Below are 15,212 nucleotides of genomic sequence, written 5' to 3' on the forward strand. Positions count from 1 at the left end.
GGTAACAGATATATGCACACACATGCTGCTCCCACAAACACCTGCCCCCTCACTTCGATGCACACACGTGCCTTGGGACCTGGGTGAGTCTTGAGCACACATGGGTCTAACCAGCCATGTGAACAGACAGGCTCTCACACCAGGCCCTACAAGCACCCAGCCACCTCTCTGTTCTTCAGTGCCCTGAGTTGCGGGTGGGGAGAGGCATGAAGCAGACCCTTGGCAGCTCCCCAGGCAGAGTGGTGGGGGCTTGGAAAGGAGCCAGGACTGGGGCTCTACTGTGGGGGGGAGCAAGGTCAGCCGCCAAGTTTCAGCCACAGGCAGGAGAGCCTGCCCCAGATTTGTCCCAAGCTCCTGCCTGCCACCAGCGGCTTATGACCTTGGTCAACGCCCTTCTCTCTCAGCCTCAGTTTCCCCACCTTGGAGCCCCTCCTGGCACCAATACTGTATGATTCTCCTCCAGGACCCAGGCGCCTGGGGCCCATCTCACCTCTTTGCCAAGTCGTCAGTTTCCTGCTCTGTTCGTGCGGGGTGGGGGCGGGCCAAGGGGCTGGAAGGAAGGGCCCCACCCCCACCTTGGTCCCGGTGGCTGCGGACTTGGGGCGAGAGATAAGTGATCCCCCGCTGGGAGAAAGGGGAACCTAGGGCGAAGAGGAGAAGGAGCCCGCGGCGGATTAGGGGCGAGCGCTCAGGGACCGGCGGCGGGAAGGGGCGGGCGGGGTAGGGGGGGAAGAGCGCAGAGGGGGCGGGCAGGCTGCGGGCGGGAGGGCGGGGGAGGCGGGGAGCGCAGCCAGCGCTGCACAGAGCGAGCTAGCGAGCGAGCGAGCAGGGGAGGCAGCGAGAGCCGGAGCGGCGGGCCGGGCGGCCGCGCCGGCGAGCGGACTAGCGGGCGGTGAGCAGCGCGGAGCGCGCGGGGCACCGAGGAGCGGGCGCGGCGGGCGCAGCGCGCGGCGGCCCGAGCGGAGAGGCCCGAGCGGCGCCGCCCCCGTCGCCCCTGCGGGGCCCCCGCCGGGAGCCCGAGGAGGGAGGGGGGCGGCATGGACCGGCGGCCCGGGGCGCGGGGGCGCTAGGCCCCCGGAGGGGCGCCCCTAGTCTAGCCACCGCTGGTGCCGCCGGGCCGCCCTCCGCAGCCGCGAGCCCCGCCCGCTCCAGCCGCCCCCCGGGCCGCCGCCGGCCCATGAGCCCCGACCTCAAAGTTTGCGGCGGGCGGGCGGGCGCGGAGCCTCCAAGATGCCGTTCCACCCGGTGACGGCGGCGTTGATGTACCGGGGCATCTACACCGTGCCCAATCTGCTGTCGGAGCAGCGCCCCGTGGACATCCCTGAGGACGAACTGGAGGGTGAGTGCCCCGCCGGGACCCCTGACCGCCGGCCCTCCTACCTGTGCGCCCAGGTGAAGCGCGGACTAGGGGCGCAGGGGGCGGGGGGCCGTCCGCAGGTGCCGGCTGCCAGGTGGACGCTCCAGAGAGCAGCTGCGCGGGGAGGCAGGACCAACTCGCACCTCTGGGTGCCGCGGTGGGGGTAGCCAAGGCTGAGGGGCGGCCCAGCCCCTACCCGCATGGTCCCCCGCGCTGCGGAAACTTGCCGAGCCCCGCAGCGGGGTCACGGGGCCGCGCAGTCCGCGGTGACGGTGCGGCAACGCGACGGTCTGGGTGGGGGTCCAAGCTGCGCCCCCAGCGAGGGCCCGGCCGGAGCACCCGCATCCTGATCCCCTCCGCGGCGCCCGCCCGCGGCTCTGCGCTCGAATTGACATTCCGCTCGTGTCGCTTTTCAAATCCAATCTGCTAGGGCAGCCGGAGAAGGGGGAGAGGGCGACTGCCCTGCTCTTGCCGCCTGCGGGGCTGTCCCCAGTCCCTCCTGCAGCCTTGGCCCCCTCCCCACAACCCTGCGGGGACCCCCAGCCCAGAGCGCTGGGAGGGTGGCCCAGGAGGTGGTGGCGACAACAAGTGGCCAGATTGGGCGGCTTGGTCTCGATAACCAAGCCTGGAAGGGAAAGGCAGAGGCTGGGACCCAAATCTGTTTCCCCCAGTAGTCCCTCTGCCTTTCAGCATGAAGAGGGACCTTAGGCAAGGGGCTGGGCAGGATGAGAGCAGAGGTCAGGGGCTGGGGTCCTTGGACGGAAGATTCTGCAGAGCTGTGAGAACCCTGGGGCCTGCAAGCTCTTTCCCTCCTGGGATGGGGGCAGGTTCTCAGGCCTTCCATCCCCCAGACCTCTTAGGGCCCCATGTGGAGTGGAGTGGGGGTTTGAGGCTGATAGTCTTGGGCCCCTGGGATCTACTTTTCTGCTGTTTCGTGAGGGGCTGAGATCTCCAGAGGCCGGGCCTCTCTTCAGTTATCTTGGGGCCAAGGGTTTCTGTGATCTGGAGCTCATCAGGGATTGGGGGGTGCAGCTGAGACACCAATGCAGTCAGGGATGATGATGGGAACACAGGGGAAGTCATGTAGAGGGGTCTTCCCTCATCCCCCAGCCCTGGAGAGGGTAGATCTTGGGGGAGTCAGACTGGGTGAAGGGAAGATCAAGAGGGAGAAGGTAGCTACCCTTCCCCCAACATATACACCCTGTACCATAGACTATGAGCCACCTGCTCCTCTCAAGTCCCCTGAAAGTCCCCAGAGGCTGGCAGAGCCACGGAGACAGGGTCTGGTGTCTGAATCAGGCAGAACAGAGAGATGAGTGCTGCTGCCTTGAATCCCAAAGTCCAAGTGTCTGCCTTGTCTGTCCAGTGCCTGGGACAAGGAGGAGGTGCAATGAGGACCAAGAGGGCAGGGGATGGGGCACAGCCATCTCTTCTCCACCATTGTCTCCTCCTGCCCTAGGTCACCCCGTGACCTGCCAGTGTCTCCCTCCAGGGGCCCTCTGTCCCTTCCTCCTGGCCACTTGGGCAGGGGACAACACTCTCCCCCCCAAAACCCACGCAGCTTCCGCCTCATTCCCTATCTTTGCTCCCAGCACCCCACTCTGACGCTGGTAGCCCGGCTATGGGCCTGGCTGGGTCTCTCCTCTCTTGTTCTCCCAGCCCTGGGGTGCAGACCTGAGAAGCTGAGAAGAGGCTGGGATAGAGGGGTGAGCAGGCACAGGGAGGGCAGTGCAGGGGTGAGGAGGCCGCAGGCTCCACTTGGGCTGCCTGGCGGGCACACTGGCAGAAACCCAGCAGTGTTAGTCACCAGCCACACCAAACGCACTCCCTGCTTCTCTCCTCTTCCTCTCTCCTGGGCCCTGAGGAGCAGAGGGACCGTGGCACAGGGGCATCTGAAGGGCAGGGCCCTCCTTGGGGTGACCAGGAGGGGGTCGGGGAACAAGCAGGTGCCTGGGTGACCCCAGCCCATCTCCTAGCCTGCGGGCAGCTGTAGTTGAGGGCAAGAAGTCCTCCATGGCTGACCCCCCCTTCTTGCCTGTGGGCGTTCCAAAAGCCCTCCTGGGGGACCAAGTCTCTGCAGGCCCCGGTGGTCCTTGAGTGCCGGGGCTGGATGGAAAAGGTGGCAGACCCCCGTCCCCCTGCCGCCCAGTGCCTGGGTAAGACCAGGCCCTTTGCGGAAAGGACACCCACCAGTGGGGGACCCACACGTGCAGAGAAGAGGAAGCCCGGCAGCTTGGGATGAAATGCTGCAGACATTATGTGCCTGCCGCAGAAATCCAGGGGGCGGTTAGTCTGAGGGGGAGAGGGACAAGGGAGGTGGAGAGCGCAAGGGGTGGATGAGGGCTTTCCAGCCAGGCAGGCCTGGGTTCGAATCTCTGTACCGTCCGCTTACAGAGTGACCTTGGACTATCACTTGGCCTTTCTCCCCTCGGTGTCTCCATCTGTGAAAGGGGCTTGGCATCGTCCCTCCCCAGGGCTGCTGGTGGCAGACGACACAATGGAGGCTCTTATCGAAGGGACTGGTATGCAGCAGGGGCTTGCTGACCCCGATGCTGCCGCAGGGGTGGCCAAGTAGGGGGTTCTTGCAGGAGTAAGATCCTGGAGTGTGGAGAGATTGGTGAAGCTCTTGAGTTAAGAACCCAGGATGGACGGGGGGACAGGGCAGGAAGGCTGCCTCCGCGAAAGGCTGGGTAGAAGAGTCCTTGAAGGTCTGGCAAAGGCACCTGGGGACCTGTGGCCTTAGGGAGCCGTGGGTGGCAGTTGGCAGGGTAGACGCGGCTGGGCAAAGCTGGCCCGGAGCCTGTCTGACCCTGGAGAAGGAGAGACACAGGCTTTCCAGCTTCTCCCTGTATCTCACACCCCGTCTCATCCCTGCCATGACACACACACCCAGCCAAGCCTCCCAGGGTCTGCGGGAGCATGGAGGCTGGCCCAGGGGCATCAGCGGACTTGAGCACCTGAGGGTAGGCGTGCAGTGGCTGCAAGTCCTAGGCCAGCCCTTTCTGGCCAGAGAGAAGAGGAAGGAGACAGACAGACAGGCAGACAGTCACCAGGGCAGGGTTCTGAGGTTGGCACTTGGCCTGCTCAGTCAGACAGTGGAGCCCACACTGAGAGTGGCCAAATAGGGCATTCGGAGTGTGGGGGTGGGGGTGGGGGAGCCCCTGACCTGACCGTTTTCCCTGCAAGCCCAACAGCCTCTTCTGCGTAGACTCAGGGCCGCCAAAGTGGTGGGGCGTGGGGCCAATGCCGCGGAGAATGGCAGCTGCGGCAGAGGACAGGCGCTGCCCCCCCATTCACGAGTGACCTCCAGCGTGTGCACCCCGTCTCTGGCCTCCAGCTTCCTGACGGAGGGCTGATGTGCCTTGAGGCCTGTCAGGCTGCCTCAGGGTCTATCACCAAGATTCCCCTGCCCTCTGCTGTCTCCTGTCCAGTCCCGTGCATTTCCTCAGATCTTCCAGAAGAGGACCAGGGGCTCCAACTGAAGTGGCCATGGGCTCTGAGGGCCACACCCGGCTCTGGGGGCCACACCTGGCCAGGGTGGGAGGGACAGCCTCGACCCCAGCTCCTTGCAGGGGAGGGGGCCAGCATCTGTGGCAGTCCCACTGTGAGTCAAGGGTTTTGCCATACCCACCACAAATTTCCCAGTGGGTCTCTACCAAGGAGGAAACTGAGGGACCCGGAAAGATGGGGTGCTTGACTCTGGGTTCCTCCTTCCAAAACCAGCCCCTCACCCAGAAATCTGGGGATGTACCCTCAGCCCAGGTCTCAGCTTGATTCCTCTCTTCTGTGGTGGCCAACACTTACTCTTACTAGGACTGTTAGTGAACTAGGAGTACCCGGGCTCCGAATGATGACCTCACACTGGGTATTGCATGCACTTCTGCCCAGATCTTTTCTGTCTGTGCTGGAGAAGGGTAGGCTCCCCAAATCAGTCATTCATGCATTCACTCACTAGTTCGGTGACGTTTATGCTTGACAGACAGGCACTGTTCCCATCATGGGGCCCCAGCGGCAGCCTTCATAGTTCATTCATAGTCCAGTGTGGTCCATGCAAGGGCAGGGCAGGGTCTGTGGGCGCCCAGAAGCAGGTTGAACTCAGCTGGGGTTCAGGGAGGACACCAGGAAGGTGATGCTGTTTATGCCAGGAACCTGAGAGGTATCCAAGCTTGCCAGGGTTTGGGGAAGAACTTCTAAGTGCAAGGAGTTCCCTGTTCAAAGGCCTGGACGTGGAACCCTCCTGGTGCTCACCAGGGCTGAAAAGGCCCCTCGGGCTAGAGTTCAGGACACCTGAGCTGGGAGAGCCCGGGACTGGGTCAGGGTGGTAGAAGTGGTGGACGGTGTGTCTTGTTGCTCTGTTGGTGCCTTAGTCTGTACCTGGAGACCCTTAAGCCATAGGACCCCATTAGCCACCTTCATGACAGCCGGGGCCCCCCTTAGAGATCTCTGGTGGTGGGGAGCTTACCATCTTGTCAGTGGCCTGGGAGAATGGTAGGTGGGAGTTGGCTTGGAGTTCCAAGTCTGGGATTTATAGAAACCCCTGGGCCTGTGGCCCAGATCTCCTATCCCAGTTGCTTTCCGGCCTAGGGGGCCCCTGGTCAGACCAGATTCTCTGGCCCAGCCTAGGGTGGGTGGGTATGGTCCAGAGTCAGAGGATCTGGGGGTCCGCTTGGCTACCGCCCACCGTCTCTGTCTTGGCCTGCGTGCCGTCTGGTCTAACCTCCAGGCCTTGGGTGCAGACACCAGGTAGGAGGAGCTGGATGAGATTTTGGGCCCTTGACCCAAGCTTCCTTGCCCCAGCCCCTAGTCTGTGATGGGGCCAGTGGGATTAGGGCCCCCATAGCACAGGATTCCACAGTCTGTTTTAGGGGTTCATAGTCCCTTTAGGCCAGGCCTGGGCCAGCCTGATTCCTGCTCTCACCAGAAATTGCCTTGACCCCAAACTGACCCCAGTCTGGCTGCTTTGCCTCTCTGTGCCTCAGTTTCCAGGTCTGCAGTGTGGACCATTTTCATCTGTCTCTGCTTCCAAATACACCCACACTCACACCCAGAGACAGGATTCTGTCTGCTGAATCCCAGCCAGGGGACAGCTTAGGCAAAGGCCAAGAGGCTGGCAGGTGAACAAGGGTGCTGGAGCAGGCGGTGTGAGTGGGGTGAGGTTCCCGTCTTGGCCAAAGAAAAATGCTCTTGAGGGCTCTTCCTGGGCTGAGTGGCCACGAAGGGATAGCAGGTAGAACTAAGGTGAGCAGGGAGAGGTTAGGACCCTTCAACAGCTCCTGGACATGCTTGGTAAAACCCCTTGTTGTACCCACATCACTACTGGGCATTCTACTGTGGGTGGGACTGGTCCCAGCTCACTCACTGCTCCCAGCCCAGTGCATTGTTCTCTGTTCCTGTCACCCAGATCCTCAGGTCTCTGTCTCCCTTTCTGTACGATGCAGGGGACGATCTCCACATCTGAGCAGGCCTGGGCTGGCTGGGGCCCCTCCATCCAGCCTCCACCTTCCCCCTAACCTCGGGCTGGGGAGGCAGTCTCTGCACGGAACTGTCAGCCTGACTCTGAGCGGGGAGCTGATGGCTGCCTCATGGGGCATCCTTAAGGAGTGCTGGCTGGAGTTTCCAAGCCGAGCCCAGGGGAGGAAGCATGTGATAAGGATGAGGGGGAGTGGGTGATGGAAGGAATGAGGGGTGGACAGGGAAGTCTTTGGCCCCTCACAGAGTGGCCACTGCAGCCAGGCCCCAGGAGCCCGCTCTGGGGGCGGGACTCATGCTTACCCGCCACTCGGGGTCGTCGTGAGCACGCCCTAGGAGGCTGTGGGAGCCTGGCTGGAAGAAGAAGGACGCCCCCACCCCCCATCCCCAGGGTGATCCTGGCCGTGCTGCAGGCTTGGGCATACCTTTGCCGCCTGACTCGGCCGGCCCTGAGCTCCAGGAAGGCAGTGCTATGGTGGACACTCGGGCCACCACCTGCCACTTGTCTCTGACAAGACCTGCAGGCTCCCTGGTGGATTCTTAGAGCCGGGCTCAGGCTGCAGGTTTGGGGATGCCGGTGGCTTAGGGAAGGGGTGTTGGGGACAGAGGCGAGGTCCCAACCTGCTCTGCTCCCCCCACAGAGATCCGTGAGGCCTTCAAAGTCTTTGACCGCGATGGCAATGGCTTCATCTCCAAGCAGGAGCTGGGCACGGCCATGCGCTCCCTGGGCTACATGCCCAATGAGGTGGAGCTGGAAGTTATCATCCAGAGGCTGGACATGGATGGTGAGCACCAACCCCTGCCTCCGTCTCCTCACCCCTCACCTGGGCCTCTGAGGCCGAGCCCACCCTCCAGGTACCTCCAAGCCCATGATCTGGCCTCATTTCGCAGCCTGGAGAATAGACACTAGAGTGCGATGGCCCCAGCCACACCCACACACGGAGGTTTAGAGACTCTGCCTCTCTAGCTCTGCATTCTGAGCAATTTTTTTTTTAATTTTTTTAAAGATTTTATTTATTTATTTGAGAGAGAGACAGTGAGAGAGAACATGAGTGAGGAGAAGGTCAGAGGGAGAAGCAGACTCCCCATGGAGCTGGGAGCCCGATGTGGGACTCGATCCCGGGACTCCAGGATCATGACCTGAGCCGAAGGCAGTCGTCCAACCAACTGAGCCACCCAGGCACCCCCGCAATTTGTTTTTTTTAAGATAGTATTTTTAAGTCATCTCTACGCCCAATGTGGGGCTCAAACTTGCAACCTCGAGACCAAGAGTTGCTTACTGTACGGACTGAGCCAGCCAGGTGCCTCCCGAGCAATTTTTTTAAAGCACAGAGAAGTAGAAAGGCTATACTAAGTACCCCAGGTCCCATCACCCCAAATAAAATACCATTTAGTCGTATTTGCCACCCGGCATTTTATTAAGGAAAACCTAGTAAAAAAGGCTGGTAATATCCAGTCTCCTCTTCTTGTCCCCCCCACCCCCACCATGGGCCTCCATCCCTGCCTTCCCTCCACCCACAGAGCAGGTGGTGGTCTGTGCAGTTTGTGCCCTGAGTTTCAGTTCCTGTCTGTGGGGTGAGGATGTCAGGCCCCACACCTGCTGGGAAGCCACGTTTCTGAGTAAAATGCAAGGCTCTCCCATGTGCTCGGGCCCATCTGCTGCACCCCATCTCCACTTTGCAATCACCATATTTGGTTTTAGTCCCTGAAAATAACTCAAGGCTCAGAGGAGGTGGGACCTGCCCAAGGTACCCTGTGACCTGAGGTGGCCCAGAACCCAGCCTGGTTGTCAGCTGGCCCATTGATTGGACCTGTGCCTGCCCTAGGTGATGGCCAAGTGGACTTTGAGGAGTTTGTGACCCTCCTGGGACCCAAGCTTTCCACCTCGGGGATCCCAGAGAAGTTCCATGGCACTGACTTTGACACTGTCTTCTGGAAGGTAAGTGTTGTCTGGTTGGGACTTAGGGTTGTACACACTGTGGAGGGCTGTACAGGGTCAGTGAATGGCCAGGGCATCTGTCCCCTGGAGGTCTTATCTTCCAGAGGGCCAGGGGCCAGCCCGGGGAGGCTGGTGTGGTCAAGGACTCAAGGAATGGAGCGAGTAGTTTCCAGTCCTCCAGAATCCAGAGGCCTGTCACTGGGCTTGTGTGGCAACAGGGTGCTGGGTGGCAGCCGTGGTGGTGGCAGTGGCCAGAGCACTGTGTCTCCTCCCCAACCCAAGTGCGACATGCAGAAGCTGACCGTGGATGAGCTGAAGCGGCTGCTGTACGACACCTTCTGTGAGCACCTGTCCATGAAGGACATTGAGAACATCATCATGACGGAGGAGGAAAGTCACCTGGGCACCGCTGAGGAGTGCCCTGTGGATGTGGAGAGTGAGTGACTGGCCCCCAGACCTCCCCCAACCTAGGGGCAGGCCAACTGCTGGGGGCAGGGGGAGGAGGAGGCCCCGGGGATTGCAGGGAATGGCTGGGGGCCTCCTTGCCCGCCCCACGCCTTGTGTCCCTGTGGGACAAGCCCACGTGCCGGCAGTGCAGGCGGCTCCTGATTCCCTGCTTCGCTGTCCCTGTCTGTCTCTCTCTGGTGCTCCCTGGCGGGTGGCCACAGCCTGCTCCAACCAGCAGATCCGCCAGACGTGTGTGCGCAAGAGCCTGATCTGCGCCTTCGCCATCGCCTTCATCATCAGCGTCATGCTCATCGCGGCCAACCAGGTGCTGCGCAGCGGCATGAAGTAGGCACACGCGGTGCGTGGGGCCCACTCCACACTCCCCACCGCCTGCGGTCCTCTCCTGCACTCGGCTTCCCTGGGCCACCGCCACGTGTACTTCGGGGCCCGAACGTCCAGCAACCCTACCCCTCCTGACCTGAGGGCCCTTGCATGGTCCCGTGGCCTGGCTGCGGAGGGCCTGGTGGTGGTTCCAAGGTGGCCCCCGGCCCCGCCTGCACCTGCCCATGCCTGTATGTAGCACTCACTCTCCCTTCCACTGTCCAGGGGCTCCTGGGAAATCTAGGAGGCATCTGCACAGGGTCCGCTAGCTGATATGGTCACTTAGACAGGAAGTAGCAGCACCCTGTGCCTGGGGCCACAAAGCCAACCTGACCCTTCCCTGAGATTTGTCCAGGGCCTTGGGCCTGGTGGAGATGGGAGCAGGAGGCTTCCTCCTGGAGAGGGGGTAAGGCTGGGGTCTCCTGGGCCCTATTCCCTGGCCAAACCTGAGAAGTCCCCTGGCCTTCTCTAGGGTCCCTTTCTCTGACCCTCCTTAGACTCAAACCCAGCCTTCCTCCAGGCACCCACTGCGGGCAGAGCATTTGCCCATTTCACAGATGAGCAGCCTGAGGCCCAGAGGGCCCCCAGATACGGTGCCCACTTCAACAGGAATTTTTCAGAAAGGGCAAAAGCTCCCAGCAGATGGGGCATCTGAGATGGCCCAGCAGTCTCTGCATCCTCTGAGCCCCACCGGCCTGAGGGCCACACTGCCCACCACCACCCAGCACAGAATCTAGAACTGGCGTGCAGTGAGGCAGGAGGCAAACCAGGGGCCTAGAGGCTCCATATTGCCGAAGAGCCTGTGCGACCGCCCCACCAGCCCAGGGCCTCTTCCAGGCAGAAGCCTTGGGGGAGGGCCCAGTGTCACTGCTGGGCCAAGGGGCTGGTGTAGCCCAGCACTGTGGGTGCCAAGAAACTCAACGAGGCCACTCCCCCAAGTCCAGGGCCTGTCCTCCTGGGTCCCCCAACCTCTCTACACAGGCCAGAGACACAGCTCCCACCGCGCCCCAGTTCTGCCATCTCACGTTCAGGCACCAGCTCAGTATGGGCAGATGTGGGGACTGGAGACAGCGGACGGAGTCCCTGAGCTCTTCTCCCAGATCTAGAGCCCCCTTACACCCGGGTGACCTTCCCAGCCACACTGGCACACCCTCTGCCCAGCCATGCTGAGCCCCCACCGGCCCTCCCAGGAGAAGGGCAAAAGCGCTCCACATCCAGCAGAGAACCTCATCTCAACCCCAGTCCTGCCTGTCCTCGGACCGGGGGCTTGGGGAACAGAGCTGACGGCGCTGGCCAAGGACGAAACACACCACCATGGTGACAGACTTTCTTTATAAACACCCAGAAGGAAGTTTTCTCATCCATCTTCTCAGGATGTCCCATGAGGGCAGGAGGTGTAACTGCCTAGAGCAAAGCTAGGACTGGGGCTAGGACCGATGGCTTCAGGAGGCAGCGGGCGGGGCCCCCGTGTCCCCAGGAGGAGCCCTTATCTGTATCGTGACTGACACCAAAGCTGACCGGAGGGGTGTCAGGTGGGGATGAGAGGCTCAGCCCCACTGGACGCTGGGCTGCAGGGGCCACCCCCCGGGTGGGGGTGCCCGCAGGGATGGAGGCAGCTCCTGGACTGGCGGCCAGCCTATGGGGTACTGGAAGATGGTGGTTCTCATGGGTTCGGCCCTAGAGAGGAGGAGAAAGTCAGAAAATGAGAATGGGGCCCAGCCCCGGCCCAGGCTGGGCCACCTCCTCTGAGTACCCCCTCTCCCCACCACCCCAGCTATGGTCAGCTGCTTGAGTGACCTTTCTGGAAGGTGGAGCCTCAAACACATGCAGACCCTTCGAGCCAGCAATCTCACCTCCAGGAATGAGCCCAGATGGGACAGCAGGGCTGTGGGGAGAGACTGGCTACAGAAAAAAACCTGTGTCCACCTGTGGGGGACTGATTAAACACACCTGCACGACCACAGCAGCGAATACTAAGTAGCCCGAGTAATGGAGAAGGCAGCCTTGTATGCACTGATACGGAAAGGTGTCATGATGTACTGTGTGAGTAGAGAGAAAAAGCAGCTTATAAAATAATGTATATAGCATGATACTATTTTTGTTTAAAGATATATAACATATATAAATGCATAAAAAAAAACCCTGGAAGACAAAGCAAAATGTTAACAGTGGTTCTATCTGCGTGGTGTAGTTATGGGTGATTTTTTTTTACTTCCTTTATACTTTTCAAGAAAAGTTTTACAAGCATGCAAGCCTTGGAAATCAGAAAAAATATTGTCTAAACTTTTTTTTTAAAAGCCTTATTTCTCATGCAGCTCACTCTCCTTCCCCTGGAGCGGCCACCTGGGAACCCAGGGCCTATGTGGAACATCTGCCCTGGGTGCCCAGCCAGGGGCTGCCTGTCCTCAGGGAGCAGACTGAGGTGCAAAGGCAGTCCCTGGCCCCTGCCCCCCGCCCCCTAGCTCCACATTCCAATGCTTCTGGACTTAATCCCCACCCAGTGGGCTGTTGCAGGGCCTCCAGGCCCCTCACAGGCTACGGAGCACTTTGAACTCACTGGAGAGCTCATGTCTCCCCTGTGGGACTGGAGCTCTCATGTGGAAGAGACCAGGAGGCTAGGGGTGGTGTCCGCTGGTCCCCCAGGAGCCGGAGCCAGGCCTGGCACAGAGAGGCCACCCAGTGAATTTCTGCTGATGACGAGGAGTCTCGCTAAGTGCCCTTACTGACTAGGCACTGCCTTGGGCCAGACACCAAGGTCTAGAGAAACCTCAAGCACCTTCATAGAACCCCATTTGATAGATGAGGCAAATGAGGGGTGAAGAGTCAGTCACACAGAGTCAGGGATTGGGGGATTAGGGGCTAACGGGCAACGTGAATGTGTGCTCCAGACACTGCCCCCAGGCCGCAGGCCCAGCTCTCAGTGGAGGCTGGGATCCAGACACCAGCCCTCTGCCAAGGGGGAAAGTCCTGGGCCTCTGAGAGGTTTGGAGAGGCCTCAGGCCTCCAATGCAGAGGTGGTGGATGGGGTCAGGAGCCCTGGGGGTTTGCCTTGCCGCCACCACTGCCCCCCAGCCTGACACTCTTGGGGCCTGACAGGCAGGAGGGAGCCCACTCGAGGACTTCAAGCGGCCTCCTGGTACAAGAGGCCAGGGAAATCCCCTGCTTAGCTGCTCGCTGCCTGCTGGAGAGTCCGGGAAGCAGCTCCCAGCGTGATTTATGGCACTGAGGAGACTTCATAAACTCCACCAGCTGCAGAGAAGGGTGGGAGTAGGGGAGCTCCGCCGTTGCTGGAAGGGAGAGCCCCAGCTGCCAGCCAACCCCGGGCTTCCCGCAGGGTTAAAGTGACTGCAATTCTCTGCAGAGAGGGTGTGATCCTGGCGAACCCCTTCCCGTGAGCCCCAGATCCTTCTCTAGAAGATGGGGCCGATTCCTGGGCAGCTGGGGCCTCCCACCAACATAAGGGCAGCCCCTTCATGGGCTCAGACATGGACACATTCTCAGGGCCCCTGAGCTCCTGGAGCATACCCCTCCTGTCCCACACAGAGTGCACGGGACACGGGTACACAAGGCCAACTGTGGCCTCTCTCGTGGCCGGTGTGCCCTCGGTGCAAGGACAGGAGCAGCTCTTTTGCTTTTCCCCAGTCACGGTTCTGAGCCGAAGAAAAGAGTCTTAGGGAAGCGCCTGGGCTGGAACAGAGGTGCCAGTCCGGAGAGAGGTGCAAAAGGGGAGATTAAGAGGGATAAAGTCACAATCTGAAGAGCCAACAATGGAAAACAGGGACAAGCACTGGCCTTGCCGGGGAATTAGTCCACGTCTGAGGCCAGCCTCTCCCTCTTGCCACTGTCTGCTCTGGGCAGATCCCTCAGGATCAATGGGCCAAGAAGGACGGTGCAACGTGCCAGGCTGGGGGCTCACAGGGCCTCTATTTCTCCCTTTTACAAGAAGGGTTGGCCTGGTACACCTCGAAGCCGTGGCTCAGGCCACGGGGTTGGAGACCTCAGGTGCAGGAGGCCCCATGAGGACCGGGCAGCCATCTTCGCCCTGTACCTCAGGGGAGGAAACACACCCAGAGAAGAGGAGCCACCAGACCGGTCCCCAGAAGGGGTCCAAAGCACCAACACCCAGGGAATAGTCCTCCAGGCCAGGGACCCTGCTCCCCTACATGCTCAGAAGCAGGCAACATGGCCTGAGCCTGTGCCAAGCCTGAACGGCAACAATGTGAGCTCGGCGCTGAGAGGAGGGCGTCTTAGCTAAAGCCTGAAGGATGAGTCTGCTTTGCCAGGCAGAGGTGGGGAAGCAGTTCCAGGCAGACAGAGTAGTGTACCGGTGCTGCACCAAACCAGAAATGCCCACCACATCCAAGAAGCCGCCAGCATCCCGAGGGACTGACAGAAGCCAGATGGGAGAGGTGAGGAGACTGCATGCGCTTGGGCTTCCCTGGGGTCAAGCTGGGTGGCAGAGTGCAGAGTCCCTGAGGTAGAGGAAGCCCAGGAGGGTTGACGAAGGGGTCGGGGCCAGGTCAAGGCCTCGGAGTATTTTAGAAGCGGGCTGGGGCTGTTCTGTGGAGGACAGTCAGGAGGGGCAGAGTGCAGGTGGGAGACCGGGAGGGACTGCTGCGTCTGTGGGGGAAGCTGGGGTACATGAAGGGCACAGAGGGAACGGTCTCTGTGGGGCTGCTTCCAGGGTAAGAGACTCAGGGACCAGGACAAAGCAGCCTGGGGACTTGAATCCACCTCCCCTGACCCAGCAGGGGCCCTGCCACAAGTGGACGGGCAGAGCCCAATACCCATGGGCTGCAGACTAAAGGGCTCTCCTTCCTGAGACCGCCCTATGGGAGAGGGCTTGAGGAACACCGAAGCAGTGACGGCCAAGGTAATAAATGGTCACCTCCCTTTCAGCAACGTTTTTCTTGAGTCCAGAGAGGCCTGTTCTGCCCCAACAGCAATCCATTCTGCCTCTGAGCCCTTGGGAGGCAGGTGGAAAGGTACACAGGCGCAGAGGACAAAGGGTTGCCGAGAAAAACAGGTCCTCTGGAAGGGGCCAGCTCAGGTGCCCAGGTGTGTGAGGGGCACAAAGGACAGGCCTGACACTCCCTAGAGCTTAGGGTGGTCCCCAGTTGCAGGCCCCACCCCAGAAATAGCTACTGCTCTCCCAGCTGGGAGACTGCTGCTGCCACGACTACTCCAGACCTCCAGCTTGGCGGGAGCCCTTGGTGACAGAGGTAGCCTAGGGTCTAGACCAAACAGGGGCTTCAGCTCTTTCTCAAGAGACAGTTCAGTGCTGCTGAAGATAGCGGGTGTGAGACCAGGACGTTCACACTCTCCTGGAGGGGTTGAGATCCCTCAGCCACAAACCAGGGGCAATGATCCCCTTAAATGCCCAGGGCCAAGGGCCAGGCACACCATGGCACCCAGCACCCCTAATTATCAATGCTCACCACCTCTACCTGAGACTCTGGGCCTGTCATTCAGCCTCAGTTTCTCCACCTCATCCCCCAGTCCTGAGTCTCATGGTCATAAGCATCCTGCACTGGATAGCACTGGGACACATCTGTCCCTAGGTGGGGAATTCTGGTCACCCGTCTCTACCCACTCCTACACTTGGGCCAGCCCAGGGAC

The 15,212-nt window shown here is 60.8% G+C and overlaps 2 protein-coding genes across 2 annotated transcripts in view; one reads left to right on the forward strand and one right to left on the reverse strand.

Moving 5' to 3' along the window:
* The first annotated feature begins 1,045 nt into the window (after positions 1–1,045).
* On the forward strand, positions 1,046–10,792 carry CABP7 (calcium binding protein 7). The gene is made up of 5 exons (XM_004766464.3): positions 1,046–1,339; positions 7,468–7,611; positions 8,653–8,765; positions 9,048–9,201; positions 9,434–10,792. The coding sequence occupies exons 1-5, from the start codon at positions 1,231–1,233 to the stop codon at positions 9,559–9,561; spliced, it is 648 nt and encodes a 215-aa protein (XP_004766521.1). The 5' UTR covers positions 1,046–1,230; the 3' UTR covers positions 9,562–10,792.
* Positions 10,793–10,906: 114 nt separating this feature from the next.
* ZMAT5 (zinc finger matrin-type 5) overlaps positions 10,907–15,212 on the reverse strand; it is a 28,201-nt gene continuing 23,895 nt past the window's right edge. The window contains exon 6 of the mRNA XM_004766465.3: positions 10,907–11,270. Within this exon, the coding sequence (XP_004766522.1) occupies positions 11,141–11,270 (130 nt within the window). The 3' untranslated portion in view covers positions 10,907–11,140. The remainder of the gene's footprint in view (positions 11,271–15,212) is intronic.

Source organism: Mustela putorius, unplaced genomic scaffold (assembly GCF_011764305.1).
Source record: "Mustela putorius furo isolate JIRA1106 unplaced genomic scaffold, ASM1176430v1.1 tig00000578_pilon_pilon_pilon, whole genome shotgun sequence".
Taxonomy (NCBI): domain Eukaryota; kingdom Metazoa; phylum Chordata; class Mammalia; order Carnivora; family Mustelidae; genus Mustela; species Mustela putorius.

Coding starts and splice junctions, on each gene's coding strand:
- CABP7 (XM_004766464.3), top strand. CDS start 1,231: ATGCCGTTCCACCCGGTGACGGCGGCGTTGATGTACCGGGGCATCTAC. Junction 7,612..8,652: donor CCAGAGGCTGGACATGGATG/GTGAGCACCAAC, acceptor TGCCTGCCCTAG/GTGATGGCCAAGTGGACTTT. Junction 9,202..9,433: donor GTGCCCTGTGGATGTGGAGA/GTGAGTGACTGG, acceptor GGGTGGCCACAG/CCTGCTCCAACCAGCAGATC.